General features: G+C 58.7%; 18 protein-coding genes across 18 annotated transcripts; 7 read left to right on the top strand and 11 right to left on the bottom strand.

The window, feature by feature from the left end:
• Window positions 1–686: 686 nt before the first annotated feature.
• On the bottom strand, window positions 687–2723 carry OT_ostta08g04310 (Diacylglycerol acyltransferase; the record flags this gene model as incomplete). The annotated part of the gene is made up of 1 exon (XM_022983685.1): window positions 687–2723. One exon carries the CDS (start codon window positions 2721–2723, stop codon window positions 687–689), a length of 2037 nt encoding a protein of 678 aa, XP_022841076.1.
• A 286-nt stretch (window positions 2724–3009) lies between these two features.
• Window positions 3010–3984, top strand: OT_ostta08g04300 (NAD(P)-binding domain; the record flags this gene model as incomplete). Its single annotated transcript, XM_003080942.2, has 1 exon — window positions 3010–3984. One exon carries the CDS (start codon window positions 3010–3012, stop codon window positions 3982–3984), a length of 975 nt encoding a protein of 324 aa, XP_003080990.2.
• Window positions 3985–4041: 57 nt separating this feature from the next.
• OT_ostta08g04290 (CBS domain) lies at window positions 4042–5235 on the bottom strand (the record flags this gene model as incomplete). Its single annotated transcript, XM_003080941.2, has 1 exon — window positions 4042–5235. One exon carries the CDS (start codon window positions 5233–5235, stop codon window positions 4042–4044), a length of 1194 nt encoding a protein of 397 aa, XP_003080989.2.
• Window positions 5236–5324: 89 nt separating this feature from the next.
• On the bottom strand, window positions 5325–6140 carry OT_ostta08g04280 (unnamed product; the record flags this gene model as incomplete). The annotated part of the gene is made up of 1 exon (XM_003080940.2): window positions 5325–6140. The coding sequence occupies one exon, from the start codon at window positions 6138–6140 to the stop codon at window positions 5325–5327; it is 816 nt and encodes a 271-aa protein (XP_003080988.2).
• Window positions 6141–6288: 148 nt separating this feature from the next.
• OT_ostta08g04270 (unnamed product) lies at window positions 6289–7407 on the top strand (the record flags this gene model as incomplete). Its single annotated transcript, XM_003080939.2, has 1 exon — window positions 6289–7407. The coding sequence occupies one exon, from the start codon at window positions 6289–6291 to the stop codon at window positions 7405–7407; it is 1119 nt and encodes a 372-aa protein (XP_003080987.2).
• Window positions 7408–7474: 67 nt separating this feature from the next.
• On the bottom strand, window positions 7475–10396 carry OT_ostta08g04260 (P-loop containing nucleoside triphosphate hydrolase; the record flags this gene model as incomplete). The annotated part of the gene is made up of 1 exon (XM_022983684.1): window positions 7475–10396. One exon carries the CDS (start codon window positions 10394–10396, stop codon window positions 7475–7477), a length of 2922 nt encoding a protein of 973 aa, XP_022841075.1.
• A 233-nt stretch (window positions 10397–10629) lies between these two features.
• On the top strand, window positions 10630–11817 carry OT_ostta08g04250 (Zinc finger, CCHC-type; the record flags this gene model as incomplete). Its single annotated transcript, XM_022983683.1, has 1 exon — window positions 10630–11817. One exon carries the CDS (start codon window positions 10630–10632, stop codon window positions 11815–11817), a length of 1188 nt encoding a protein of 395 aa, XP_022841074.1.
• A 44-nt stretch (window positions 11818–11861) lies between these two features.
• OT_ostta08g04240 (Signal transduction histidine kinase,phosphotransfer (Hpt) domain) lies at window positions 11862–12443 on the bottom strand (the record flags this gene model as incomplete). Its single annotated transcript, XM_003080936.2, has 1 exon — window positions 11862–12443. One exon carries the CDS (start codon window positions 12441–12443, stop codon window positions 11862–11864), a length of 582 nt encoding a protein of 193 aa, XP_003080984.2.
• Window positions 12444–13088: 645 nt separating this feature from the next.
• Window positions 13089–13895, bottom strand: OT_ostta08g04230 (Short-chain dehydrogenase/reductase SDR; the record flags this gene model as incomplete). The annotated part of the gene is made up of 1 exon (XM_003080934.1): window positions 13089–13895. One exon carries the CDS (start codon window positions 13893–13895, stop codon window positions 13089–13091), a length of 807 nt encoding a protein of 268 aa, XP_003080982.1.
• A 127-nt stretch (window positions 13896–14022) lies between these two features.
• On the bottom strand, window positions 14023–15093 carry OT_ostta08g04220 (Aspartic peptidase; the record flags this gene model as incomplete). The annotated part of the gene is made up of 1 exon (XM_003080933.1): window positions 14023–15093. One exon carries the CDS (start codon window positions 15091–15093, stop codon window positions 14023–14025), a length of 1071 nt encoding a protein of 356 aa, XP_003080981.1.
• Window positions 15094–15797: 704 nt separating this feature from the next.
• OT_ostta08g04210 (GTP-binding protein, ribosome biogenesis, YsxC) lies at window positions 15798–16964 on the top strand (the record flags this gene model as incomplete). The annotated part of the gene is made up of 1 exon (XM_022983682.1): window positions 15798–16964. One exon carries the CDS (start codon window positions 15798–15800, stop codon window positions 16962–16964), a length of 1167 nt encoding a protein of 388 aa, XP_022841073.1.
• A 52-nt stretch (window positions 16965–17016) lies between these two features.
• On the bottom strand, window positions 17017–18024 carry OT_ostta08g04200 (unnamed product; the record flags this gene model as incomplete). Its single annotated transcript, XM_003080931.1, has 1 exon — window positions 17017–18024. The coding sequence occupies one exon, from the start codon at window positions 18022–18024 to the stop codon at window positions 17017–17019; it is 1008 nt and encodes a 335-aa protein (XP_003080979.1).
• Window positions 18025–18666: 642 nt separating this feature from the next.
• OT_ostta08g04190 (G-protein beta WD-40 repeat) lies at window positions 18667–19947 on the top strand (the record flags this gene model as incomplete). The annotated part of the gene is made up of 1 exon (XM_003080929.2): window positions 18667–19947. One exon carries the CDS (start codon window positions 18667–18669, stop codon window positions 19945–19947), a length of 1281 nt encoding a protein of 426 aa, XP_003080977.2.
• A 408-nt stretch (window positions 19948–20355) lies between these two features.
• Window positions 20356–20742, top strand: OT_ostta08g04180 (unnamed product; the record flags this gene model as incomplete). The annotated part of the gene is made up of 1 exon (XM_003080928.2): window positions 20356–20742. The coding sequence occupies one exon, from the start codon at window positions 20356–20358 to the stop codon at window positions 20740–20742; it is 387 nt and encodes a 128-aa protein (XP_003080976.2).
• Window positions 20743–20808: 66 nt separating this feature from the next.
• Window positions 20809–21921, bottom strand: OT_ostta08g04170 (DNA-binding domain; the record flags this gene model as incomplete). Its single annotated transcript, XM_022983681.1, has 1 exon — window positions 20809–21921. The coding sequence occupies one exon, from the start codon at window positions 21919–21921 to the stop codon at window positions 20809–20811; it is 1113 nt and encodes a 370-aa protein (XP_022841072.1).
• Window positions 21922–22241: 320 nt separating this feature from the next.
• OT_ostta08g04160 (Ankyrin repeat-containing domain) lies at window positions 22242–24260 on the bottom strand (the record flags this gene model as incomplete). Its single annotated transcript, XM_003080926.2, has 1 exon — window positions 22242–24260. One exon carries the CDS (start codon window positions 24258–24260, stop codon window positions 22242–22244), a length of 2019 nt encoding a protein of 672 aa, XP_003080974.2.
• Window positions 24261–24576: 316 nt separating this feature from the next.
• OT_ostta08g04150 (Ribosomal protein L25/L23) lies at window positions 24577–25429 on the bottom strand (the record flags this gene model as incomplete). The annotated part of the gene is made up of 4 exons (XM_022983680.1): window positions 24577–24822; window positions 24955–25036; window positions 25152–25248; window positions 25414–25429. The coding sequence occupies 4 exons, from the start codon at window positions 25427–25429 to the stop codon at window positions 24577–24579; spliced, it is 441 nt and encodes a 146-aa protein (XP_022841071.1).
• A 332-nt stretch (window positions 25430–25761) lies between these two features.
• OT_ostta08g04140 (Peptidoglycan-binding lysin domain) lies at window positions 25762–27750 on the top strand (the record flags this gene model as incomplete). The annotated part of the gene is made up of 1 exon (XM_022983679.1): window positions 25762–27750. One exon carries the CDS (start codon window positions 25762–25764, stop codon window positions 27748–27750), a length of 1989 nt encoding a protein of 662 aa, XP_022841070.1.
• Window positions 27751–27791: the final 41 nt, after the last annotated feature.

Genomic DNA, 27791 nt, shown 5'->3' with positions numbered 1-27791 from the left:
ATGGATGGGCGAGAGGCATTGATGGAGACGCGTCCTCTTCATGGGTCTCTCTGACAATCTAGACCGTAATTCTAGGGGAATTGGGCTTACTTCCGACACTCGAATTGAATGGATGGGCGAGGGGTATTGATGGAGACCAGAACTCTTCTCGTGTTTTTCATGAGAGATCGAGGGGGGCTGCTTTGGCTATCTCGCAAAGTGATGACTTACAAATATTGTCAAGGTCGTTGGACTCTCGGTGCGACACGATGAGTGGCTCTGGAGACATTTCCCTTTCCAAGACGACGTGCGAGCAAAAGAGATTCAAGGATTTCACTGGCGTTGACTCTTTGGTCGCCCCGCTCTTCTCTTTGATCGTGTTCACCACCATTCATTTCCTTGAGTCCAAACGAGGCGAAGCATTTAAGATCTTCCCCGAAAGACTCATCAGGCCGCGAGCGAAGATCTTCGACGAGACGCAACACTACGCCGACGCAACCAGACGACACCGCTCATGGTGGCAACAAAGCGACCAAAGCGACCAACGTCTGAGGAGAATGCAGTCATCTCGAATGAGCTCTTTCCTTTGTTTCTATTGCATTCATATTCAGTACAACGCCAGAACACAGTATTATGTTTCTCCACCACGTATTCTTCATCCCATCCCCCAGAAGCTGGCCAACAGTTTCGTACACGTTACAAAAGTCTTATCTCGCGTTAGGTGTGAAAGTCGGTGCTTGCGAAGAGGTCGCGGCCTCGTACAACAATCTCGGCGCGAGTTCTTTGAACGGGTCGTGTTCACGCTCTTCGCGAAGGTACTTGATACCCCATTCGACTTCGCGTCGTACGCGAAGATACATATCATTGACACCCACATCGTCGTTCAAATCGATTTCGCTCGCGTCGATGGGCGCCATGAACCGAAAGTAAAATCGTTGCGGCGCCTTGGGCGTGACCACGGGCTGGATGAAGAGTTCCTCCTCGCCCGCGTCCGTGGTCACACGCGTGTCCACGGAGCGCGCCGTCGGCACTTTTTGGGAACGTTCTCGAACGGAATCGCCAATCCCGAGCGGCGCATTCAGCAAGTCAGTCGCGTCGGCAACAATATCGATCGAATCTTCGGCGCCGACTGCGGCGAACGGTACAATCAATGCGTTATGCTTGATGGCCATGCGAACGAACTCCGGTTTTGACGGCCAAAACAATTTGTACTCTTCGTTTTTACGCTTGAAGGCTTCACGAACACCTCCGGGAAACAAAAGCACAGCCTCGCCCTTCTTCATCAAGCGAAAGAAATTAAAACCACTCACCGGCACGGCGCCGAACGTTGCAAAGCTCCCGCCACCACCCACGATGTTCGCGGCCCGACGCGGTGGCTTTGGCTCGCGACGAGGCAATAAAGACTCGATCGGTGTGTTTTTAACCGCATCCCGAAACATGTCCTCGAACGCCCGCGGCTCGTCTCCCATAGCAGCCAAACCACCCTCGCGAGAGACGACTGGGTGGGCGAGACCGCGCACGCACACGTCGTATTCATTCAAGAATTCGTCCACTAAGAATCCAAGGTCAGGAGCCAAGGTTTGATGATTCCCCACAAGCAGAATAGGTCTCCCGCCACGTTGACGAATCGGTACGGCTCCCAACCCGCGCACGATTTTGCCATCGCTTCTCGTGCTGAAGAAGACTGGGCTCGTTATTGCTCGTAAAGTAGCGAGACTTTCCCGAGCGCGTTGGATGTCAGCCGGAGACGGTGGATCGAACTCATCATCGCGCGTCATCAATGGTGCGTCTGAGTGCTTCGGGAGGAACCCGTTTCGTTTCGCAATCAACATCAAATTGACCCCGGGTTCCTGCAAGGCGGCGTGCGAAGCTCCTTTGAGTACCTCAACCTTTGCTTTCGGGAGCCACTTGCGCAGTCGCTCGCTCTCATCTAGAGACGGAATTAAATTGTCGTTTTCACTCGCCACGACGAGTGTTGGCACGGTAATAGCGCTCAAACGTGCGTAGTCATCGCCGTTCAAGTGCTCGCAACCGAGTCGAAGCACCATGTCCAACCTGTGCGCGAGCGTATCGCGCGGGATGATTTCTGCCAAGGCGCCGAGCGCGGGAAGCATTCCGATGAGCTCGTCGACAGCCTCAGTCATCGTGCCGATGGCGTCGTTCGTGCGAACAACTTTATCTGTCACCTTGTCGAAAATACCGCGCGCCATTCGAATTGGATCCATCAGAACCGGTGTAAGCGCGTACGGAAGCGCGCCCCACAGCTCGCTGGGAATCGACGGCAACACCGGTCCGAGCACGGGCCACGCGCTCTTGTCGAACGAGCTCGCGGGATTGACCAGAATCAACCGCGTAACAAGATCGGGTCGCGCACTCGCCACGCAGAGAGATAATAAACCACCCATAGACTCGCCGATGAGATACACGTCGCTGCGCTCGGCTCGCGCCTCGAGGTACGATGTCACGACGTTCACCAAGTCGAAAATATCGCCGCGATCGCTGGCTGGCACGTTCAGCGCGACTAAATCGAATTCATTGACGATGTACTCGAATTGAGACGCCGCGCTAAAGCCGGTTCCGTCCAACCCGGGGAGGTACACGGCGAGCGGTTTCGTCGACGCCGACGTCGACGCCCGTTCGCGAGAACGAACGAGCGGACTAAAAAATCTCGGCGGTCCGTCGCCTCGCACGTAATCCATGAGTGTCACGCCCTCATCGGTCGACGTCGTGTCGTCGCGCGACATCGTCGACGCCAGGCTGACGAAACCGTCCGTCTGCAACACGGATGAGCGAACGTTTCGTTCGGGCAGTCGAGAAGCGCGTTGGCGCCTCGGCGCCGACGTGAAGGACGACGCGGACGTCGAAGGGACGCCGGCGCGGGACGCGCGCGCGCGATGCATGATTGTCCGTCGAAGCACCGACGAATCGACGCGCCCCACGACGTGCGCGTCGCGCGGTGTGACGCAGCGCGTACGTTCGACCGTGACGTCACTGTGAGTAATCCGTCGGACTTTCACGTTCTCGTTCACGATGAGCGCGTCGACCGTGCGTTCTCTCTCCGCCCGCGCCGTCGTTCGAGACCGTGCGATGACGTCGTCGTCGCGCGCGTCGGCGTTGCGAGGCGTTCGTCGCGCTCGCGCACGCGCGCCGCTCGCGCAACCTTCTGCTTCGCTCGCCAGCGACAAGGTGGTCGTCATCGGGGCGAACGGGAAGACCGGACGTCGCTGCGTGGAGTACTTGCGTTCGAGCACTGATGCAAAGGAAATCGTTGCGTGCACGCGCTCCGGGACGTACGAAGGCGGCGCCGCGGACGACCGCGTGAAGGCGCGAGCCGCGAACGTCGCCTCGGCGTCAGTCGCCGAGCTCGCGAACGAATTCGCGGGTGCGAAAGCGGTGATTTTCGCGGCTTCCCAATCCCAAAGTGGTGGCACCGCTTCCCAAGTCGATCGCGATGGCGTCATCACGTGCGCGCGAGCGTGCCTGCGAGCTGGCGTCGAACGCTTCGTTATCGTCAGTAGCGGCGCCGTCTCCAAGCCGGCGTCGCCCGTCTACATCTTTCTCAATTTATTCGGCGGCATTATGCGAAACAAAATTTTGGGAGAAGATGCCGTTCGTGCGCTCTACTTCGATCGCCCTGGCCAGTTCTACACGGTTGTTCGCCCGGGCGGATTATCCGAGGACCCGGCTCGCGGCGTGAGCGCTCTCGAGTTGAATCAAGGCGACGAGATGTCCGGGCGAATTTCCCGCGAAGACGTCGCCGCTATTTGCATCGAGTCCATTTCACGAGAGGACGCCGCAAATGCGACGTTCGAGTGCTACAATTGGGATGCTGCGAAGCCTCTCGGTGAGGTTGGATTGTCTAACATGATGAAGGCGACGAACGACGGCGACGGCGTACAGAAGACTGGATCAGAAAGACGTGGCAGCTCGTGGGATGAGCTGTTCGCCGGTCTCAGAGCCGATGCTCCGGGAGAGAAGCAACAAGGAGAGGGATTCACGCTCTAGCTATGTTATGGTTAACTCATCTCACACTAAAATGGCGTCGCGACTGAGAAACTCATCTCATCGATGTCTATGTTCACCCACTTTCACGCGACCAAATGTCGCACACTCGAGCACGTCGGTGAGCGTAATGACATCGATAGGAATTTCACCGGTTTCTTCGACGACGTACACGCGCTGCTTGTTGAGTTTCGAGAACCAATCGTATCGAAATTCGTCGTCAAGCGTGACGGTGAACACGCCAGCGCGATCGTCATCTTTTCCGAGTTCATGGGCTCTTCTTGGGTCAATCGCGAGTCGCTCACGCTTGAATGATCGAGACTTTTCGAAAAATGCAGATTTGAACTTGCGCGTTTCGTCGCCCACGGCGTATCCTGCGTAAGATGTGCCGTGCATCAAGGCGATGAATTCAGCGACGGGCAATCCCACGACGCTAAAGTGCTCGCGCGTCAGCGATCTGAGATCGGCACTGGTGATGTCGCCGATTACGCGCCCATTCCCGTCGACAACAGCGGCACCGGAAACGTTGCATTTGCTTAGCGTTCGAAAGCATTCAATCGTCGGCGCCCTCGCGTCAACTTGCACGAAATCTGCTCGTCGTCGATCAGAGCCAAATCCGAGCTCTCGAATTGTTCTCGTCTCCAGTGAGTGCGGTAACTTACAGTCGTGAACTGCCAACCACTCTACAACGTCCGTTTGACTCACCATCCGCGAAAGTGAACCGTTCGCCTCGAAGAGAACGACGCGGTGAACTATCGATCGCTCGCCGCCGCCAAAAAAGCCTTGCACAATCAAATCGTACACAGACGTCGCGCTTGCGTTCGGAGTGTACATTAATTCGGAGTCGTAACCAACAATCTTGATTAAAGGGGTGTCCACGATCTCTTTCTCGACCCGCTCGATCGCTCGCATCCAGAACAACATGGAGTGCTCATGATTCTCGTCAACCTCAGGCGAAGAGCTCACTGCACCCATGAGCGCAGCAACAGCGTCTCGAACGTCGAAGAATCCAACGAGCGTGTCCAGTGGCGCATCGTTTGTGTCGACATCCGGTAAATGCGTGTCCAAGGCGTCGGCGGTGATCACGACCGGCGCTGAAAGAATGTTATGTTTCTTGAGTGTTTCGAGCGCCGAGCCTAACGTGTCATTGTGCTCGAGCGTTAAAACCTTGCGTCGAGCGGTTCGTTCGCGCTCTAGCTCGGAAACCTTGGTTGTCTTCATCAACAGTACGCGTGCATTGTCACTAAGGTTCATACTTTTGGGCGCGTCGCGTTGTGTCGTCGTCTTTGCTGTCTGTTCTCGTCTCGTACGCGCGCGCCGCATTGGTGAATAATACAGTCGAATCATTCCACTGAGTCGATCGCATCGCTTCCGTCCGCGTTACAGCGCCTGAGTAATCTACCAATCTCTGGATGGACGGTGAGCATCCACCGTTCGTGAACAGTTGAACAATCTTTTGCTCGCGGTCCGTTGTCTGAATCGACACACCGGATCCAATCTCCTCGCCGCGCGTTCGCGACGACGAGCTGACTCTCCGTTTTATGTCCTATTATGCTCGATGACATAGATGGTGCAGCTCGAACCGCGACGAACGGAGAGTGCGTCACTCGAAACGTGTGCGCGCCACGTTGCAGCGGTAGGTGAGTATGATCGACGCTTAGTACCGCCTCCGCCGCCGCGAGGCGCATCGTCGTTCTGGGCAATTCGATCCCACCGACGCGTTTCAGCAAAATCCCGTGTTCTCTGTGTTCTGTCAGCATCCATCCAGCGCTTCCTTCGACGTTCGCCCCGCTCGCGTCCTCTCCCGCGAGCTCGAGCCAACCGTCCGACGTCAGCGACACGCCGACGACGACTTCCCCGCGTCGAAAGTAACGCAAGACGGCACTGTCGATGTGCGGCTGCGCACGCACGGGCACACCACGAGCGTGCGCGACGGCGTACGACGCCCTGAGTTTCCCTCTTTCGACGCGATTAACTCGTAAGTGCCATCCTTGGTCGTTACCAGCGAGCACGGATTCGATGCGTCCGACGTTATCCTCCTCCCCGTCGCTCGACCCATCGTTCGCGGACGACGACGGGTCTCCAGACCGCGCATCGCGTCGCACCACGAGATGGCGCACGCCGTCGAGCGCGCGGGCGAGTCCGTTGACGTCCAGCATGCGGCGGGTGCAGGTGTAACGCACGCGTAAAAAGTAAAAAACGCCCGAGCGATGCGTCGAAATCCCCACCGAGCGCGGGGACGACCAAAGGGGTCACCGCGCGCGGTCTCGGTGGGGGCCGACGCCGCACGCGTCGTCGTCGATCGATATGTCGCGACGTCGATCGCGCTCGGCGCGCGCGATCGCGATGTGTGCGGTGATGCGCGCGGGGACGTGCGCGCCCGTCGACGGCGCCAGACGCGTCGATAGAGACGACCAGAACACCGCCAACACCATCGATGACTCTGCCCGCGCTCGAACGAACGCCGTACGCGCGGCGTCGACGTCGACGAGCGAGCCGCCGGTGCTGTACGCGCGTGTATCCTCGAGCGGTTCGCTCGAACGCGACGTGAAAACACTGCGATGCTACGCGGCGATCGCGCGTGAAGCTTCGAGGGCGTTGGTGTTGGTCGAAGACGCGACGAGCGCAGAGGCGACGAAACCTCTCACGGATCTCGTCGTGCCCGTCGATGCGGCGTGGAGACGGTGGGGCGAGGGTGATGACGAGCGTATTAAGAGCGGGGATGCTCGTTGGTGCGCGCACGTGCGTGAAGCCGTCCCGCGCGGGGCCGCGCAGGAAGTCTCCAGGCGGTTCAAGCGAGCGCGCGACGCGTGTTTGACGTTCGATGTCGCGCACGCCAAATGCGGGCGGAATGTGCACATGGTGTTATCGACAAAGGTCGCCGCGGATGTTGCTAACTCGATCGACGTCGAGGCGCTGGTGAAGGCTGGATTGGTGAGCAAGGACGTCGTGGTGAAACCGTTGGAAAGCGAAGTTGGCGCAAACGCGTCTGGTGCGAACATCGTAAGTTCCAGCGTTGTGAAAAATGGAGACAACGAAGAAGATGTAGCAACCGTTGGATTGGTCGAAGACGAACGGATGCGCCGAGAACAGGAAGTGTTCATCGGCGAGGAAGAGAGCGAGGAGATGGACATCGAAGAGAGCGCGCGAGTGCCAGCGACAAAGGTACTACAGTCCGTTGTTCGGCGACAGAGCAACGCGACGCGCAACATCGACACCTCGCGTGCTTTAGTATATTTCGGCGCTGCCGTCGGGTTGGTCGGTTTCTTTATCAATAGCTTTGCTTCCGCGCGTCAAGCGTCGAAACGGGACGAACTCGCAAAGCTCGTCCTCCATCCAGATAGTCTCACCTATTCTTCACCGAGTTTTTCGATCGCATCATCGCCGGCGAAGAAGGAGACGGCGAGTGCGCACGACAACCCATAGATTGCGTGCGATGCGTCGTCGCGTTGTAAATCAGCTACGTTGGTTCGATTCCATTACAAATCGTCGTTTACGCTCGCGTCGACCTTCGTGTGGGCTTCTTTTTCGCGGGCTCCTCCACTGCTTCAGTGAACTCGTCGCGATTCGCGTCATCTCCATCCTCGACGTCCATTAACATATCATCGTCACCGCCGACGGCTTCGCCCTTCTTCGTATTTTCGACGATGAGTTCGTCGCGAAAGCCATCTTTTGAGAAGCCGCCGTCGCCACTAACGAGGTCGTTCGAGCGAATAAACTCAGCCGCACCGCTCCAGTGCGGGTCGTGTACGTGGTTTTCATCCCAAATGTGCGTTCGAAGCATATTTTCATCCGCACCCTCTTCCGCGACGACCGAAGCTGCCTCTCCCAGCTTGCTCGCTGCGTCGACTTCTTCGTCATCAAACGTCTCGGTGGCGCCGCCAACCGCGCTATGCTTATTCAGAAAGTCTCGATAAGGCTTCGACGGCGTCAACGCACAATTGCGTCGGCGTGCGCTTTCCACTAGACTACCCCATCTATCATCCCCCTTGATACTCTCCGCGGCGCCGACGACGAAGAGACTGGAGCGCGCTCTCGTCAAACCGACGTTGATGCGTCGTTCGTCGGCGACGAACCCCAATCCACCTCCACTAGATCCAGCCCCGCGTTTCGGCGCACGCACGACGGAGAAGATGCAGATATCTTTCTCGTGACCTTGAAAGCCGTCGATAGTGTTCACGTCGACTCTAAGAGCCTTTTTCGCGCCAAGCTTTTCCTTGATCAACCGTCGAATGTTCCTCACCTGCGCCTTGTACGGAGAAATCACCGCCACATGTTCGCCCGCGATGAGCTCGGGGAATCGCGCGAACAACGTTTGAACGAGTGCAACGATGAACTCTGACTCTTCATCGTTCACCCATGAGTGGCCCGCGGAGGCTCGTTCTTTGCCTTTGACGTCAAAAAACACAAACGGGCGGAACACGGAGTGTTTGTGCCACCGTCGCGTCGTCAACTTGTCTAAACCAGGACCATCGATGAGCTCGTTGTCGTAGAACAACATGGATGGAAAGACTCGGATTGAGGGATGCATCCTGTACTGCGTTTTCAGCACGTGCACTGGATAGCCACAGCTCTGGAAACGCTTGAACATGGACGTGTCGTAACCGTGATCGATCGCTATGGAGTTCAACACCGTCGCTGGTAGTTGTCGCGGATCTCCAACGAGGAACACTTGCTTGGCGCCGGAACAGAGCGGTATGAGCGTAGAGGGCTCGACCGCTTGCGCGGCTTCGTCGATGATGACGGCGTCGAACGTTTTACTCATTCTCGAAAACATCCCCGAGCCGCTAAACGAGAGCGTGCTGCACACAACGCTTGCCTCTTCTAAAATCGCCTGTTTTAGCCTATCACGCTCGATCGCCGCCTCGAAGCGTCTCACCGAATCGAGGTGAGCGCCAAGTTCGCCCAATCGCTGAGAAATGAGCGTATCCATGTGCACTTGTTTCACTGAGTGATGCACGTTTACGCCGACGCGCACAATTGTCGGAGAATACGTCGCGCCGGCGCCGTCGACGAGTCCGTTTCGCATGATGCGCAAAACGATCTCATCCAGAGCGCTATTAGACGGTGCACAGATGAGAATTTTCGAGCGCTTGTACGTGTGCGTACCCAGTGATTGCGCGATGACTTTCCGCTTGCTCGGCGGCTTGGCGACGCCCTCGCCGCCGCTCGCGAGGGAGATCGTCGGCGGCGCATCGCGCGGATTCTCGACGCCGTTCAACCAAGGCGACGCAAGCCTCCACGCACGACGTGTTTGTTCCGATGACATTTTCTCACGCGCTTCTCGAATTTCGGCGTACGATGCGAAATCAACCGTATTCCTCGACGACGTGCTCGGAACCGAGTGGAGCAACACGGAGAGCAACGACAAGATGGTGCGCGTCTTCCCCGTCCCCGGTGGCCCCTGAATCAACACGAAAGGGTCTTGACTCAGCGCCGTGGACATCGCTTTGACTTGCGATTCGTTGTACGCGTGTTCCATGACGTTTCGTAACGCGTCAGAAATCGCCCACGCGTTTGCCGCCGCCGGCGCGCCCGCCTCAGCCGCCGGCGCGCCCTTCAGAATCGTCGACGCGTACGGCAGCGAAGACAACTCGTGAACCGCTCGCCACTCTCGAGTAATCGTAGAGAGAGCCGCGATATTTTTCAGGTACCACGTCTCGTCGTGCTTCGACGACATGAGCGCGTTTCTCGTGGAGCGAAATCGCTTGGCGTCTCGCTCCGCGAGCGCCGCCGAGGCGTCCAGTTTCGTCTCGCCCTGTGTCGAGCGCGAATCTCCGCTCGATGCATCCGGAAGATACATGCGCACGCGCACGCACGTTTTTGCATCTCTTCCGTCCACTATTCCCAGCGCGTGCGTCTCTCCCGCCCGCTCCTCGCACTTTTTCAGCTCCGCCTCGCTCGCGTCTCCCGCATCCGCCTTGCTCACGAACACGAGATCGTCGTCGTAAAACTCCATCGCGTCCGCCTCGCTCAGTTCAAACGTCACGAGATGGAACTCATCCGATCTCGTCGTCGTCTTCACCCGCGCCGCCCTGGACCTACCTCCGCCCCGTCGCTCCTCTCGCTCGACGTCTTCTCCCCTGCGCGCGATCGCCGCGCACTCCGCGAACAACAGCGGCTCGAACGTCTCCGCGTACTCTCGCGCGCTTCGAAACGTCATCGGCACCGTTCTCGCCCGCGCGCGTTCGATCCATCGTCCGTCGTCGACGTCCGAGCCCCCATCCTTCGTCTCCCGAGCGTCCGCGGCGGCGCTCGAGCTCGCCCCCGCGCGCCCGCGCCGTGGCCCGCGCGCCGTCGTCGTCTCGCGCTCGCGCACGCTCTGCTCGACGAGCGCGTCGTCGCGCGCGCCGCGTCGAAGGACGAAGTAGTCCCATCGCAAGACGCCCCGTCGAAGCGCGCGGTCGCTCGCCATGGCGACGCCGACGTGTGACGGACGATCGATGTCGCGCACTTCGCGCCGTGGACGACGACGACGGCGAAGTCGTCGCGATGGGGGCGAAGCGAGGGCGATCGGCGACGACGACGACGCGCGAGACGACGCGGGCGACGACGACGGAGGGGACGGAGGCGCGGGAGAGAGGCGACGCGAACGCTCGTGTGATGGACGCAGAGCGACGACGCGCACGGGCGACGGCGTCGCGGGAAATGGACGGGAGGCGACGCGAGGCGATCGTGGAGACCGCGCGCGAGGGCTCGAGCGAGGACGAGGGAGGACGGAGGACGAAGAGACGACGGAGGACGAAGAGACGGGACGCCGAGGCGGCGGCGGAGGACGAGACGGGGGAAACGGTGGAAGACGGCGAGATCGAGGGCGAGCGCGCGACGGAGGCGATGATGACGACGACGATGATGCGACCCGCGGTGGAGGCGGGGGGGGCGGAGGGAACCGCGCGCGCGTCGTCGTCGTCGTCGTCGAGCGACGACGAGACGCCGCGAGACGACCAGGAGAACGAAGAGGTGCGAAATATTCTGCGACAGCCACGATATTTCGACGACGATTACGAGGCCGCGGCGCTGCGGTGCTTTCGTTGCGGTCAGGGGGGGCATCGCGAGGCCGAGTGCGAGCTCCCAGCGAAGAAAAAGCCGTGCCACCTTTGCGGGTACAAGTCGCACGTCGCACGGGACTGTCCGCACGGTTTGTGCTACAACTGTCTGACGCCTGGACATCAGAGCAGAGATTGTCCGTACGTCCGCGGATCTGGACGCGACGCGCAGGCTTTATGTTGTCTCAGATGCGGAAAGTCCGGGCACGTCGTCGCGGATTGCGTCTACAGGTTTGACGCGAATGATTTGGCGCAGATTCACTGCTACGTGTGCGGCTCAATCGGGCACCTGTGTTGCGCGCCGCAAGACGCGTTACCACCGGGTGTCCCGACGTGCTGTCGATGCGGTGGTAATGGTCATCTCGATCTCGCTTGCGCGCACGCCAGACGCGGCTTCGGCGGTGGGTCCGCGCCAGAGTTTTCGTGCTTCCATTGCGGCGAGCGCGGTCACATTGCGCGAGAATGCCCGAAAAAAGACGATGGTGACAACGCCCGCCCATCAGGGAATTTATCGCACGCGCCACAAACGTTCCACATGGGATCGGTCGGTACTTGGCGTGGTCCTGGCGGTGGACGAGCGGGTGGACGAGGCGGCGGTGCGGCGGCTTCTCGAGGATATGCCGCAAAGTACGGTGGCAATAATAACCGACGTCAGACGAACACTGGAACCAATTGGCAGGGCGGTGGCGGAGCTGAACGAGGTATCGGTGGGGGTTGGTCGGGTCGAGGAAGTGGAGACGGGTTCGCAGGAGGTTTTCCTCGTCCTCAAGGACAGCGGAAACGGTGGTAACGATGGGTGGTAGAAATCTAACTCTAGTGTTGATTGATTACAGATTAGCGCGCGAGCTTTCGTACCGTGCACTCCCGCGCTACGCAGACGTATTTCTTGAGAAACGTCTTCAATTCGTTCAAACGATTTTCTAGCTCCTCCAGTGATCCTGGTCCCTTGACCATGGCGTCAACGGATTCGCTCACGATGGCTTCTCGGATAGACTCGCACACGTTTTGGATTCCCTCCGCTCCGAGCGTCGACGACGCACCGCGAAGCTTGTGCAACGTCGCGCGCGCGGCGTCGTATCCAGATGTCGTCCGTTTCTCCGCTTCGGTGAGAATCCCTTTCAACTCATCAAGCATGGTGTGCGAGTCGTCGCAGTACATGTCCACGATCTCTTGCATGAAGTCGGGCTCGGTCTCCGTTTGTAAATCTAGCAGCTCGTTGAACTGTCCTCGGTTGAGCAGAGTATTCGTGGGATCGAACGCTATCTTTTCCATCGCCAGGAGCTCCGCCATCAGAGCCTCGTCCTTCTCGTCCTTCACTCTCGCCTCTAACTTTTCCAGCGTCTCCTCCTCCTTGTCCGCGTCACCATCTTCCTCGGGCTTGGCGACGCCTCGCGCCGATTTCGACCCGCCCGGCATCCCACGCGATCGAATCGTTCCTTTTCTCGACGTCGCGTCGATCGCTCGGTCGGGACGCGTCTCCGAACGTGCGTTCTCACGCACGATGGCGCGCGTGTGCAAAAAGCGTATCTCAGCCTCCGTCCGCCGTGCGCGAATGCGTCGGTCGAGCGCGCGTCGTCGATCGAGCCCTTCGCGCGAGCGCGCGCGATGAACGACGAAGACGAACGATGCGCGAGCGTCGAGCGAGCGCGCGCGCGAACGAGCGCGTTCGCTCGACGATGCGTGCGCGTCGCGGTGCGGCGTCGGCGGTTGGATGTGGAGCGAATCAAGGGACTCTCTCACGAGTCATAACCGATCAAAATGATATTTCACGACGATGGAAAATCCACATCGGAAAATCCGTCATCGATGCCATCCCGACGGTTGTTCTGTGTGTCGTGTGGGGATTTTCCAGCGCTTTGGTGGTTCATGAAGGACGCGAACTTCCGACGCGCGGGCGACGCCTCGGGCTCGATCGCGCGACGCGTGCGTAGGGAAGGAAAGACTGACTACTCGCACACGATCTGGTGCGGCGCTTTCTGGCTAGAAACTACGAGTACGAGGACTATCGCGGGTCGAAGACGCGCGCGGTCGCTAAAAACGCGCGTCGCGTCTCGTCGAGGCTCAGAGCTTGGCTAAGAACCCACCATCGACGGGAAGAACGACGCCCGTGATCCAACTCGACGCGGAAGACGCTAAAAACGCGACGGCGCCGGCGACGTCGTCGGGACTGCCCGCGCGCGCCAACGGGACGCCGCGAGCGACGATGTCGTCGCCAGACTCGCCGTCCCACTTTTCCAAGCCCTTGCTCATCTTCGTCGGCACGTACCCCGGTGCGACGACGTTCACCGTGATCGCTAATTTGCGCCTAGCCGCGAGCTCGTCGGCGAGTTTGCGAGCGAGATGGTGCAGAGCAGCCTTGCTCGCGTCGTAACTAAATGTTGGATACCTTTGAGGCGCAACGCCGGCGATGGAACCGATCACGATCACTCTCGCGGGATCGGTTCGCGATGATGCGCGTTCAAGCATAGGAAGAAGCGCTCTGACGAGCAGAAACGTGCCCACGACGTTCAGTTTATGTGTTTTCATCCACGCCGCTTCGTCGTGCGTCTCTAACTCCGCGCCCCAGCTCGCGCCGCTGTTACACACCAGAACGTGCACGCCGTCCCCTCGAGCATCGATCGCTGATTTCACGACGTCAACCCCGCGTTGCTCCGATAAATCGCACGCGATGCCTATCACCGAGCCCGGTGCGGCGCCGTAACGCGTCGATATGTCTCCAACCTCGGTCGACCGAGAGACGACGTACACGCGACGCGCGCGATGTTTGGCGACGAAGGCGTCGACGATGCCGGCTCCGATTCCTCGATTACCACCCGTCACGACGACGACCTTCCCAGAGGCGTCGAAGGCGTAATTGTCGACGCGCATGACTCTCCGCGCTCGGCGAAGAGTGCGGCGACTGGCGCCCAGTCGGAAGGCTCGGCGGGTCGCGATGTAATCGGTCGATGCGTGTTCAAACGCTTTTAAATCGTCGCTACGTATAAATTTTAAAATGCTATACCCCGTACGTCTCGTCCCCGCTCGACAGGTACATGCAGTTGTCACTCGCGTTGAACACCATGCGTCCGCGTCCGATGACGTCGAGACCGAGCGCCATCATAGGTGATACGCTCGCTCCGAGCGCGTTGAACGCGGGCAAGTCACCGACGCAGCACATCCCACGATACGTTGACGACAGGTCCTCCGCCTCGCCGATCACGCGCAGATCAAACGGGGCCATGGCCATTTGCATCGAACCGCCATCGACGCCCGATACCTGCAAACCGCCCCGCTTAACTTCCGGCGAGTCCGGTCCGATGCCGGCGGTCGTGCTCGCCATCCAATTCGCGACGGAAAAGAACGATCCCATATCCACGATGGCATCGAACGGTGCTGAATTGTTCAGTGAACACTTCACGGTGCGCAAGCCCACCGGGTGGAGATGAAGAGGAATTTTTACCAAATCATCCGTGTCGACCGCGCCGTTCGCGATGGAGCCTTTCGGCCAAAATTTTAGCGCGGAGTCAGTAAAATTGAACTCAATCTCAAACTTGCTCAAAAAGTCCAAACCGAGAAGCCCACCTATCTGAGGTGGCAACCCCACGGCGGAGAGATCGGTGACGACGGCGTCGAGGACGAAGAGCTTGCTCCCGAGTCGAACGTCGGAGACGCTCACTTTTTGTCGAAGAGTTTCGCCGGTTCCCGTGAGTCCCCGCACCGCGGCGCCCTCAGTGACGTTCTCTTTGTCGAGCATCTCCAGCGCCTTTGGAGTGATCAGCGCGGTCGTCGCTCCCGTGTCGATGACAAAGTCGCACAGGCCTATTTCTCCGCCGACGTCGAGAGTCACCAACGCGTACCCCGCTCGCGGATTCCCCCCAATGTTACCCAGCTGCCGAAGCCGCGTCGTGATCGCGTCGTTCTCCGTGTCGATCCACGTCTCCGTCACCCTGCGCACCAACTCTTCCTTCTCCAAGCAATCGTCGCTCCGCGCCCCCGCGCGCGCTAAAAGTTCCTTCAACACTTTCGCTCGCAGTCCCCTCGCCCGCGCCGCGAACGCGCGCACGCGCCGCGCGTCGAAATCATCCATCTCCACCGCGTCCTCGTCCGCGTTCGCGCGCGCGCGCACCGTCGACGCACGCGTCGTCGTCGTCGCGCGCCTCGTCGTCGTTCGTCGCCGCATCGACGACGTCCTCGACGCCGACGTGGACGCGCCACCGCGCCCGACGCGCGCGTGACGCATCGCGCCCGTCGTCGTCGTCCTCGCGCCCGTCGTCGTCGTCGTCGTCGTCGTCGTCGTCGTCGTCGTCGCGCGCGCGTTGAAATGCGGGGAGTCGTCCACGCCGGGCGATGCGAACGCGGTCCCGAGTGCGCGACGCGCGGTACGTCGCGCGCGCGCACGGACGTCCGCGGTGCGCGCGCGTTCGCATGCGCGTCGCCATCGTCTCCACGTGCGCACGCGCGTCGCGCGCGAGGGGGGCGTCGACGCGGACGAAAACGTCGAGCGGCGGCGGCGGACGCGCGCGATGGGGTGCGAAGACGCTGACGACGACGACGCGACGATGCGGTTCGACGCGAGCGCGAGGTGTGGATGAAGATGATGTTCACGATGACGCGCGCGCGCGATCGAGGGATGTCGAGGAGGGGCGAGGTGGGGAAGGCGGAGGGAGACGAGACCGGGGGGGAGAGGAGACGACGATTCGGGACGAGCCGCCGCTGCGGTCGACCATTCCAGAGGGTGGTTTGAGGATCGAAAGATTGCTGGACACGTTATCGGGTGATGAGAACGGAGAGATGAGCAACCGAGCGAAGTTTCGCGCGCTGCCGATCGATGGAGCGATCATGGGAAGGATTAAAAAGTACGGCTTGACCACGACGGCGTCCACGGCGGGACGAACGACGCGAGTACTGCGTAACAGAGAGGAGATCAGCAACGTGACGGCGCGATACGTCATGTACGACGTCGCTAATTTAGACACACGCACGCGTCGATTGCTCGGTCTGAGTGACGCGAAGCGTAACACCAAATTCATCGCCGCGGCGTCGCGAGAAGGCGAGGAACCGCCGGCGCACGCGGTGGGCAAGGGCGCGAGCAAAATTAAGGACGACGTCCCAGAGATCGCGTTCGCGGGCCGTTCAAACGTCGGGAAGAGCTCTTTAATCAACGCTCTGACGCTCAGCTCTGTCGCACGGTCGAGCGACGTGCCAGGAAAAACGCAGAGCTTGAATTTCTACTCGCTCGGTGAACGCATTCGTCTCGTCGATTTGCCAGGGTACGGCTTTGCGTTCGCAAAGCAAGCGCGAGTGGAGACGTGGAACGAGCTCATGGATCGATACCTTACCTCGCGCCCAAACTTGAAGCGCGTGTACATTGTCGTCGATGCTCGACATGGGCTCAAAGCGTCGGACAGAGAAATGTTGGCCTTTCTGTCCAAGTACGGCGAGACGCAATGCGCCGTGATTTTGAACAAGTGCGATTGCGTCAACCCGAACGATCTCGCTCGCCGAGCATATTTGATTCAGGAAGAACTGAGGTATACAAAGCGCGCGCGCACTCTCGTACTCATGGCATCCACGTCCACGGGTGCAGGTGTCACCGAAATTGCTAGGGAGATTTACGCCATGGCGCTCGATTCTCCAGACGGCGCCGACGCGTTAGAAGATGAATGGGAGGAGGGTGAAGAAGAAGAGGAGGAATACGTCGCCACCGAACGTGGAAGCGGCACTTCATCGAACAAAGCTCCGCACAAGAAAACGGAGTTCTACGGTGGTGAATGGAAGCCTGGACAGAAGAAATCAAAGAAGTTCACGCCGGCGCCCGAGGCGGCGGGACGGATCGACGGCCGCGGCGGCCGCGGCGGCCGCGGCGGCCGTGGACAAGGGGGGCGAAGTGGCCGAAGTAGTGGTGGTGGTCGAGGACGAGGGAAGGGATTCACCCAAGGCGTGCCCGGGTCGTCTTAAAGGTGTCGCGCGCGTGTACGTATTGTATTGAGTATCATGCACGCAGCAAACATTAAAACTCCCAAGCGTGGTTAAGTCGAAACGTTGGATTCTGCAACCCATTCGGCGTGAGCACGGATCTCGCGACTACTTCCCATCCCTTGAGCTCCTCCGTGAATTCGTAGCCAACCTGAAACTCCAGCTCGCGTTTCTGGGTTCCGACGCGTCCGAGCGCGGCGCCGTTAAAATGTTTGGCGAAGTGTCTTCGCGCGCTCACCTCCAACTCCATACCCTTATCGGTCGTCAGCTTGGCCGCTAAATCGTATTCACCCTTGCGCTGAGCCCATCCCAGGCGCCAGCATCCGTTATCGCCGTCGATATCGAGTTCCTCTTCCTCCACGGTGTGTCGACTGATGCGCTCCACCGAGAGCCTTCCGTGTTCTTCGTGCGTCGTACTCACGTCGAAATCGAGATGATCCACCGAAACCGATTCGTTCACCATGGTGTACTTGGCGTTGATCGCGACGCCATCGATGTCCACGGCGGATTCTAACGCCGGGTTCCACTTCGTCTTCCGTCCCCAAGGAAATGGAGGCGTCGGCCTGAGCGCCAGCGTCGGCGCCTTGGCGATACCGAGCAGCTTTTCCAGGTGCACCCGCGCCTTGACCTGCATCAGCTCCCCCATGAACGGGCGAGATTTCAGTTCGAACCCAACGCATCCGATGTCCTCCCTGGTCGTGATCTTCGCCGCCTTTAGGTCTGGGAATTTTGCCTCCATCTTTGACGCCGCGCCCGCCAATTCAAACTCCGCCTCCGTCGTGCTCTCGTACGTGTTCACCTCGATCGTCTCCTCCACCGAGTTCAGTTTGAACCACGTCGTGTCTTTGATTAAATCTCGCACGTTATCCTTAAAACGCTCATTCAGGGGCTTCAAAACCTTCCCAGCGAGCACGTCTCGCTCGCGATGGCACTCCACAACCTCTCGCTGGAGCCTCGCGATTTCTCTCGCCTGCGCCCTGATCTGCGCCTGTAACAGACGCAGCGTCTCTCGCGTCTCCGCGTCACCACCGTTCGTGGACATCCGCGCCGATTTCCTCACCCACGCTCGCGCGCGCGTCCTCGCCCGCGTCTCCCGCTCGACGACGACGACGACGACGACGACGACGACGACGACGATGTCTTGTTTAAAAAACGCACCCCCGGGTCGTCGTCGGTGATTTTTTCATCGGTGATTGTCCTTCGTCCTCGATCGGTGGGTTTCCTTCGTCCTCGATCGGTGATCGTCCTTTTTGTCCTTCGTCCTCGATCGGTGATCGTCCTTTTTGTCCTTCGTCCTCGATCGGAAATCGTCCTAAAAAAAACTTCGTCCTCGATCGGTGATCGTCCTTTTTGTCCTTCGTCCTCGATCGGTGATCGTCCTTTTTGTCCTTCGTCCTCGATCGGTGATCGTCCTTTTTGTCCTTCGTCCTCGATCGGTGATCGTCCCGTTCGCCGCGGTCGCCCGCACGTCGACGCGCGCGGTGCGGCACGGCGTCGTCGATGCCGCGCGCGGTGCGCGAGGGACGGGAGACGCGCTCGGAGGTGAACGAACCGAGAGCGCGGTGGCGATTCACCGCGTCGCGACGAGGCGACGCGAACGGCGTGGGCGCGACGTCGTGCGCGTTCGTCGGCGTCGATGATGAATGTGACGATTCCTCTTCCGAGGTGTTGACGACGTCGAGCGATGGGAGCGTGCGGACGTGGCGAGCGCCGAAGAGGGAGACGAACGCGGATGATGATGATGTGTCGAGCGGACGACGGCGGGTCGACGCGCGGACGACGATTTTGGGCGCACATGAAGGATGCGCGGAGACGTGCGCGAGCGCCGCGGACGTCGTCGCGAGCGGAGGACGCGACAGAAGAGCGATGTTCTGGACGATCGATCGGCGAACGAGGTGCGTTGAGGATAACAGTTATTGATTCAATTCTCTCAAGAATTCTTTCGCGCAGGAAAGCGTCGAGACCGGCGATAACGAGGGCACACGCGGGGACCGTGCGCGCGGTTGCCATTCTCAGAACCGGCGAGGCGGCGTTGACCGGGTCAGACGACAAGACGATGAAGCTTCACGCGCTGACGCGAACGAGCGAGGGCGAGGATGGAGACAACGCTGGTATTTCTTTGCGCTATCAAGCGACGTTCGTCGGACACACGAACTGGATCCGGGACGTGTGCGTGGCGAGCGACCTTGCCGTGGCGTGCAGTGCGAGCGACGACAGGACGACGAGGTTGTGGGATCTCGAACGCGTGAAATGCGTGCGTGTGTTCGGTGAGGGGGGCGGCGAGGTCTATGTCGCTCGATTCCATCCGCAAGGAAACGTTCTCGCGAGCGCCGGAGGATCGCAGTCGATACGGTTTTGGGACACTAGGAGCGGCCGAATGAGTCTCGAAATCGACGCCGCTCACGACGCGAGCGTCCGATCTTTGGACTTTCACCCAGGCGGCGTTTACGCGTCCTCCACGTCGGACGATGGATCGATCAAGTTTTGGGACCTAAGAACGGGTTCCATGTGCTATACTCTTCGAGCGCACGGCGAACACGGGGTCCTCGATGGAAAGTTTTCACCGGCAGGCTCGCGGTTTGTGAGTTCGGGTGAGGACGGCCACTGCGTCGTTTGGCGCACTAATACCGTCGATCACGCCGAAAATGCGCCGAAAATGGAAACAAGATCATTTTCGCATGCTCAAAGAAGTCGTTCACTGCCTTTCTGCGCCGAAATCGACGATGCACCTCTCGTCTCTTGGCCTTCTCCGCGTCTTCGGGCGTTACGCGTGAGTGAACACCCGCGTCCTCCGCAGAATCGACCGGAATACCTCCCACGCGCGCCCAGTAGAGATATTCGCGCTCAAGTCGACTATTTGCGTCAAGTGGCACGTGTGCTTCACATCAGACTCGTCGACGTCGAGGACGGGCTCGTCGGTACGCCCGTCGCGCGCGCGCGCGGACATGGCAGACCAGGGTTGTAGGGTGGGGATACACCTTTTCAAAGAGACGCGATCGGTCATAACTGTTCGCCCATACGAAGATGAAGCCTATCCGCAACGGATCGAGTCAGCCCTGGAGACCGATCGAACGTCCGCCGGTTCGGCATATCCGCGCGCGCCTCGCACGTCGTTCGTCGATCGCTCTCTCGATCGATTCAGCCGTACGTTCGTTTCATCCGAACGACGACAAACACTCCCTTCACGACGCTCGAGGCGTAGTTTAACACGTCCCCTCCACGAGCCATCATGATCGCTCGAGTTTCTTCCGTGCAAACGACGACGGTGGCGCCGCGCGCCGCCGAAGCACGCCGATCGAACACCGTCGTGCGCGCGAACGCCAAGGAGCAAGCGTGCGCCGCCGTGCTCGCGATGACGATCGCGGCAACGCCGATGGCGAACGCCGCGGTTGAGGTGACCCAAGTCGCGGGCAACTCGAAGGACCTCGCCGGTGACCTCTTCGCCGCGCAGCAAGCCAAGCTCAACACCAAGCCAGCCAAACCGGCCAAGTCGTTCGCGGCTCCGTCCGCGAGTGCGCCGTCTTTGCCGTCATTCAGCGCACCGTCCTTGCCGTCCTTCAGCGTGCCGTCCTTCGGCTCCAAGAAGGATGCGGCTCCGAAGGCTGAGGCGCCGAAGAAGGAGGCGGCCGCGAAGTCGAGTTCGGGCTCTTCTGAAGGCCTCAATCTGGGTCTCGTCATGGCGGTTCTCTTCTCTCCGCTTCTCGTTGTGCAAGCGGTGACGTTTGGTACGTTCGCGCGTTTGGCCGGTGGCAAGAAGTAAGAAACATATTTATTTGTCGCGCATTCGGCCCGATAATTAATATCATCTCTCACTAAAACTTCAACCCTACGATTTTCGTTGCGCACGAGCCTCGCGGAGACGCGCCTTGCTATCTCGGAGCGCGGTCTGTGCTTGCGATACGAGAGCCTGAAGTTCCTCAATCGCATCATCCGCGTGTTCTCTGTCCTCGAGTTCGGAGTCTGGTCGGCACTCTATCGCAGTGTTCGCGTGATGTTTCGACTCTGTATCGAAAAAATGTCTCACAAGATCGACGGCTTTGTCGCTTGGATCGCGCTCAATCGCACGTCCCGGCTTTAAGGCTCTCGAAGATATATCGATATGCGTGCCCGCGAGCTCGTCTCGAAAATTCTTCTCACATATTTTCGACTCGACAGGCGTTGCACTTGCAGAGTAATGGCGCTTTCTCTTCGAACTCGTCGTGCCGCCGTTGTAGTGTTGGGCCAACACGTCTGAATATTCCGAAATATCAAAGTTTGTGACGGCTTGCAATCCTTTTTCACGCACGCACGCGATATCGTACGCAACAGCGGCTTCGCTTTCGGTGTCAAATAGACCCAGGTACCTGTACTTTTTTCCTACCATTTGGCCGATTCGAGCCTCAAACTTACCCTTCGCATGTTTTGTCACGCCTCTGAACTTTGAACTTCCCTTTGCGTGCCCCTTGGACTGCCGTCTAAGAGATAACACGAGATCGTCCTTCTCGATCCCATCCAAGTTGGCCAGCTCCTGTGCGTAATTTCGCATGTCGAAGTTCGTCTGCGCCTTTATCCCTCGGCATTTCACGGCTATGACATCATACGCGAGCGCGGCTTGCTCCTCAGAATCAAATCCTCCGAGATACACTTGCTTGCCACTTTCCCAAATATGAGCCTCGTACTTTCCCGTTCGACAATGGTGCGTGACGCCTCGCATCGAGCTCGTGCTCCGAACATTCCTCTTCTCCACAACCGCGACTTTTTTCGGCCGTTCAAGCCTTCGTGCTCCAGCGGCAGCTGAGATGGGTAAAGAAAACAGGTCTGAAAAATCAGTGTACGCGTGCTTGGCGAGCAAGGCGTCCGTGTTTGTCGTGTCGAGCATCCAATGCAAATCTAACGCCGTCGAGTCATCGCTTGCGTTGACGGCGTTTATTCTCGACCTTACGTCATCATCAGTATCCATTTCACAGAGTCTGAACATCTCTTCGTCAATGAAATCCTTCAGCTCAGGTTCAAGCTCAGGCGCGATACTGAACTCTCTGCTCGCAGTGGGAGAGATATCATCACCGCGCACGTATATTCCATCCTGTCCGCGCTCACGAAAGTCAGATCGCATGCTAATGATGCGTTAATCGCGCGCGCGGCGATCGATGGCGTCGAGACACGCAGCTCGTTCGCGACTACGAGACTCGCCTCGAGCCGACAAACGCTTGTTAACAATGGGCTGCTCATCGCTGATCAATTTTGTTTTCCGCGTATCACTTCATTTTGTACCTCTAAATTCTAATCGATGACCACACATTCCATATCCCGTAACATATCTGCCCATTCTGGTAAAGATTCGAGATACGCCTTTACTTGGGCGAATCCCTTGGCGCGCTTCGGCTTGCGAGTCTTCGCCAAATGCATAGCACCTTGCAAGTCCTGGGTGGAGAAATCGCAGTCATTGTCGTACAAGTACTGCAGAACATCCACATGGCCCTCTTGAGCCGCGATCGCAAATAGATTGTTGGGTTCTCCATTTGGCATCATGAATTCGATATCCCACTTGCTAAAGTTGCAGCATCGGACGTTCTCTCTCAGATACTTGACGCAATCCAACTCTCCAAAAGCACACGCCGTGTGAAGCGCCTGGCAAGTCACGGGAAAGCCACACTTCACCAGGTGTTTCAGCACCTTGACTGCCGGAACGTAACGGATCCCCTCACCCATAGGAATGTTAATCTGTTGGCGACATCGCTGGATCGCACACTTCACAGCATCTTCGTTGATCTCGTCTTGATTCGGCTGATTCAGCAAGGCCCAGTTGATGACTCGTAATGGATGTTTGCTATCCTCCGCAGCGTCGCAAAAAATCTTTGCATCCCATTCGACCATGTTCCTAAACTTCTTCTTTTCCTCAACAAAACGCGCTTTGAGCGCGTTTAACTGGTCGATATCGCCGGCAATGATCGCTCTGCGCATTTCACGCGCTTTTTCAATTCTCTCGACCCTCAACAAGTCTCTCTTGCCATCTTCACCTATCGGCGGCAGAACCCGATTTTCATTCCGCTTTTTACGCGGATCCACACCTAACTTCCGAGCCTCTCTGAGCTCCTTGCAACGTTCGCTGCACCGCACACACATAGCATTACTCTGTGTGAACTTCACGCCGTCGTTTTGAGTCCTCTTGCACCTTTGACAAAAATTTATGCCAGGTATCACTTGGTAAACCGTCTTTCCGTCTGCACGCGTCAATTTCTTCGCAGTCTTTCTGAGTCTTATGAGCTGATTCGGATTGAGCGTGCCGTTGTCGATGATAGCTCCTTCAGTTGCCACGGAGTCGTGGCAAATAGGTACGCTTGGCTTATGACACTGCTTCGTCCGAGTCTTTGCTTGCTTCTGGTGTTGCTTCGCACGCTCGTTTCTGTGATTCCCTCCGTCGCGTAAGAAACTATCCAAATTTCGCCTGAGGTCTTTCGTATTATTTTTCCAGTAGCTGAAAATGGCTGACGGTGTCCTACGTGCCGCCGGGTTAACGCGACGAAGTTCGTCTGGCAATTTCGCGTCTCTGAGCGTCACCGTCAGGCCGCGCACATGCCCTACCCCGGGTACCACGTCCATGGTTTTAGCCAAGTGCTCTACGAGGACTTGTCGTTCCTTATCCGACCACCGAGGCATTTGAGTCTCGTTATTTGGCGTCGACTTTGTAAGTCGTTTCCGATTCATAACGCTCTGCCAAACGTATTCACCGCGCACACGCCAAAACTGTTGGATCGCTTTTGCGGTGCGCGCGCTTCCGCTCACTCGTTGCAAACGTTCAGTCAAATCGGCGTCCACCAAGGAGATACTGAAAGTGAGTGGACACTGCTCGCACCCTTTGCGCCGCAGGTAATCCACCAAGAAACACATTTCTTCTTGAGTCCATCCGAAGCCGCGCCCTCTCGCGCTCGGCTGAGCGCGTTGACAATGCGACCCTCGGGCGTCGAACCTTGGGCGAAACGCATCGGCGTCGGACCTAGACCGCTTGCTCGGAGACGCGACCGGCGCAGATTCCCTCGCGCGTTTCTCCGCCGCGCTTCCTTTCGCTCTCGTCCGCGCCAATTCCTCGTTTAAACGATCGATCGATCGCGCCCTGGCCTCTAATTCCTTCTCTAACAGTTGCGCCCTCAGCGTGACCAATTCCTTCTCCAGCTCGACGTTTCTCTTCTCGGCTTCCTTCAATTTCTTTAGTAACCGTCTCGTCTCGACGACGAGATCGTGGGCGACGTTCTCCCTGTCGCGACTCTCTGAGTTCGTGGTCGAAACCGGTGAGAGTGGCATCGGGTACCGTTCACACGATCTCTCGTCGTGCGGCGTTCGTCCGCGATGTCGTAATTTGACGGGGCACGGTGACGTCCACACGGTGACGTCCACACGGTCTCGTTCGGGTGAGTCAACGCGCGTCGCGAGCGATTGAAAAGCATGAGGACGGTTTCGTTACACCGCTATCGCGCGAAAGATAATAGTTCCTAATAAACCACGATCTAGAACGCTCGATGTGAGGGCCGACACCCCGCACCTCTTCGTTTTGACTACTCACACACCTACACTCCGCTCAAACTCCCCCGGAAACCGATGACCGATTCGGTTGCACCGATTAGATGATGCCGATTCGGTTCGCCACGTCGAGAGCGTCGTGGTCGGCCGTGAGGCGGCAGTAAGCCTTCTTGTCGCCGTTCGGACGGATGAGCGTGTTCACCTTGGCGCAGTCAATGTCGTACATGCGCTTGACAGCCTCCTTGATTTGTCGCTTGTTCGCGCGCGCGTCGACGATGAAGACGAGCGTGTTGTTGTTCTCCGTCTTCGCCAACGCGGTTTCGTTCGCGAGCGGGTGCTTCAGGATCTGCGATGAGTGATTAAGCGACGAGAGCGTACGTCGGTCAGTCTCTCGTCCGTCGATAGAGTCTTCAGCTCGCGAGCGCTCGCGCGTGAATTGAAAACCCTAAACGCGCTTCCATCGATCGTCGTGACGCACCGAGAAGCGGTCGAGCTTCGGCTTGGACGGCACGGAAACGCGCGGGTACGCGGGCTTGCGCTCATGCTTGAGCGTTCGCGGCCTGTAAACGGTGAGAACGTCGCTCGTTAGTCTCTCTCGATGGTCTGTCTCGCGGCTCGGAGCGGTCGCGGGACGAAACACAAATCGCGTTCGCGTCGTCGCGTCGTCGCGCGCACCTGTGGAACGTGGCCGAGAATCGCTTCTTCAAAAGCTTCCCCTTGGCACCCTTCTTCACGAACTTGGCGGCCTTGCTCGCCTTGTTCACCTTCTCGTCTGCGGCGTCGATCGTCCGTCAGTCGCAAAGCCCTCAACGCGCTCGAGGTCGATGGCATCTCTCGCGTTCCATCGATCGCGCGACGCCGTGCGCGCGTCCGTCGCGACGTCGTTCGACGCCGATCGATCTCTTTCGCGCATCACGTCGCGAGTCATCGCACGCACCCTTCGTCGCGGCCATCGTGCGCGTCTCAAAGAGGCGGTCGCGTCGGCGGGGGATGGGCGCGTCGCGCGAGGCGCCAAAGTCTCTCGCGTGCGTGCGATGACGGGATTTGCTTCACGGGACTCTCCCACGACTCGTCACTCATGACTCATGACTCGTCACCGAACGCGATGGCGCGAGCCGTCGCGCGATCGCCACCGATGGAAATCGCGAAAGGGGCGATCGATGAGGTCGATCGATAAAGGCATCGACGTCCCGATCGACGTCCCTTTCGCGGTGCGTCGATCGATCGATCGCTCGTCGCGACGATCGCGATGGGTCGGACGCGCGCCGTTCGATGATTTTTGGAAATGAATTCGACCGCGGTGAATGCGAATCGGCAGACGCGCGCGATGCCCGAGAGCTCGGGGGCGAGCGATCGGGGTCGGGGACGATCCCGTTCGCCCTCCCCGGGGCCCGCCGATCGCGCGTTCGTCAAAGTCAAGGTTGCGCGCGACGAGACGCTTCGTGAATTCGCCAAGCGTACGAACACGAGGGCCGAGGTGATCCTTCTCCTGAATCCTCACGCCAACGCGTCCGCGCTCACGGCTGGGATGGTTCTGGACGTTCCGGCGAAGGGTAATATTAGACACGCGTCCAAGACGGCGGAGCACGCGAGAACGAGCGTCGATCGATGGGAGAGAAGGAGTCAAGCGCCTCGCGAGAAGGAGTCGAGCGGAAAGACATCCACGGGACGAGCGAGGGACCAGAGCGAGAATAGCGTCTGGCACTCGTTCAGCGGACAACTCTACGAGAAGAGCTATCCGACACTCGATCGCACGAGCAAGGAACTCACGGCGGAGGTGAAGAGGAAGGTTAAGGAGTTTGGTGACGTCGTGAGTGGCGACCGAGTCGTCCCGCTCGCGGGAGACCTCGTTGGGAAGTCGCGCGAGCGTCTTAGCGCATGGCGATTGAAGATGATGTCAGTTATCGTCAGTACAACGGAAGATGCGGCGGAGAATATCCAGGGGAGATCGCGAAAGGCGACTGATACCGAGAAGAACGCGTCGGCGGGAAAGAAGAAAATCTCTGTCGAGAAAGAACACAAGGCCAAGGCGGTGGCTGCAGCGCGTGAGAAGGAACAAAAGGAGAAAGCCGCGGCGCGTGAGAAGGAGCAAAAGGAGAAAGCTGCGGCGCGTGAGAAGGAGCAAAAGGCGAAGGCTGCGGCTGCTCGTGAGAAGGCGCGAGAGAAGGAGCGACAAGACAAGGTGACTGCCACTGCTGCTCGCGAGAAGGAGAAGAACGACAAAGTTACCGCTGCTGCCGCCGCTACCGCCGCCGCAGTCGCGGCCGCCCGCAAACAGGAGAAGAAAGATAAGGCTGCAGCGAAATCAAATAAGTCGAACGGCGTGTTGGCGGACGAAACGCACAAGGAGCTCGCGTGGACCTTGTTCTTCACCGCCGCGTTGGGTGTGCTCGGCCACGGCTTGAAACTGATTGGTGAGAAATATCACATCGGCGAGGGCGAGGGTGAAGGCGTCAAAGAGTGGCACCCGAAGATGATTTTGGAGTGGATGCGGACTCGACTGGTGTTCACCAAATGCCGCGGCGCGAGCGTATGCCTCACGGTGAGAGACAAGGATGCGGATCCTGACGCCCCGATGAAGCCCATGAGCAAAGTCGGTTTGACGCGAAACTACTTTTACAGCACGAATTTCGCCGAACAAGCCAAGCCGGTCGAAAAGGCGCTCGTGAAACGCGTGGAAAAAACCAAGGCGCAAGTGCAGTCGTTTGTGGAAGGGATGAAGATTCGTAGAATCGACGAGCTCACGCGCGTGTATTTCGCACTCGACGAACAACTCGCTCGAGGTGAGTTTGAGAGTGCTGAAGAGCGCGCTAAGGCGCTCGAGAAGCTCAAGGAGTGCAAGGAGCGCTTGGCAGAGGCTCAAGGTTTGCTCACGATTTGGGTTGATCAGTCGGTGAACGAGACGTACGAGAAAAACCTAAAGCGCAAGGTTCTCGCGGCTTGGGTGGAATTGCTCAGCGAGCGATACAACCGATTGCGCGTCATGTCCAAGGTCTACGTCCGCTGGCAGCACATCGAGCTCTCGCAGGCGTTTAATCAGTGGTACGAGAACGCGCACGAGGCAAAGGTGGCGAGATACAGGAAAGAGGGAATGCAGCTTCAAGAGAAACTCAAGCTCGAGCGACAGCGCATGGAGAACAAACGCGTAACCAGGGAGGAAAGCAAAATGAAGTGGGCCATAGACTCAGCTGACATGAACGAGGTAAAACGTAGTGCGTTCGAAGAACGCCTGGCGGCGGCGGCCGCCGACTCGAAGATGAGCGGCGATGCCTAGACAGCGAACGACAAGATTGTGATGTTATTTTGTTTCACAAA

Source organism: Ostreococcus tauri (assembly GCF_000214015.3).
Source record: "Ostreococcus tauri WGS project CAID00000000 data, contig chromosome 08, whole genome shotgun sequence".
NCBI lineage: Eukaryota > Viridiplantae > Chlorophyta > Mamiellophyceae > Mamiellales > Bathycoccaceae > Ostreococcus > Ostreococcus tauri.
This window is presented reverse-complemented; position numbering and strand designations above follow the sequence as displayed.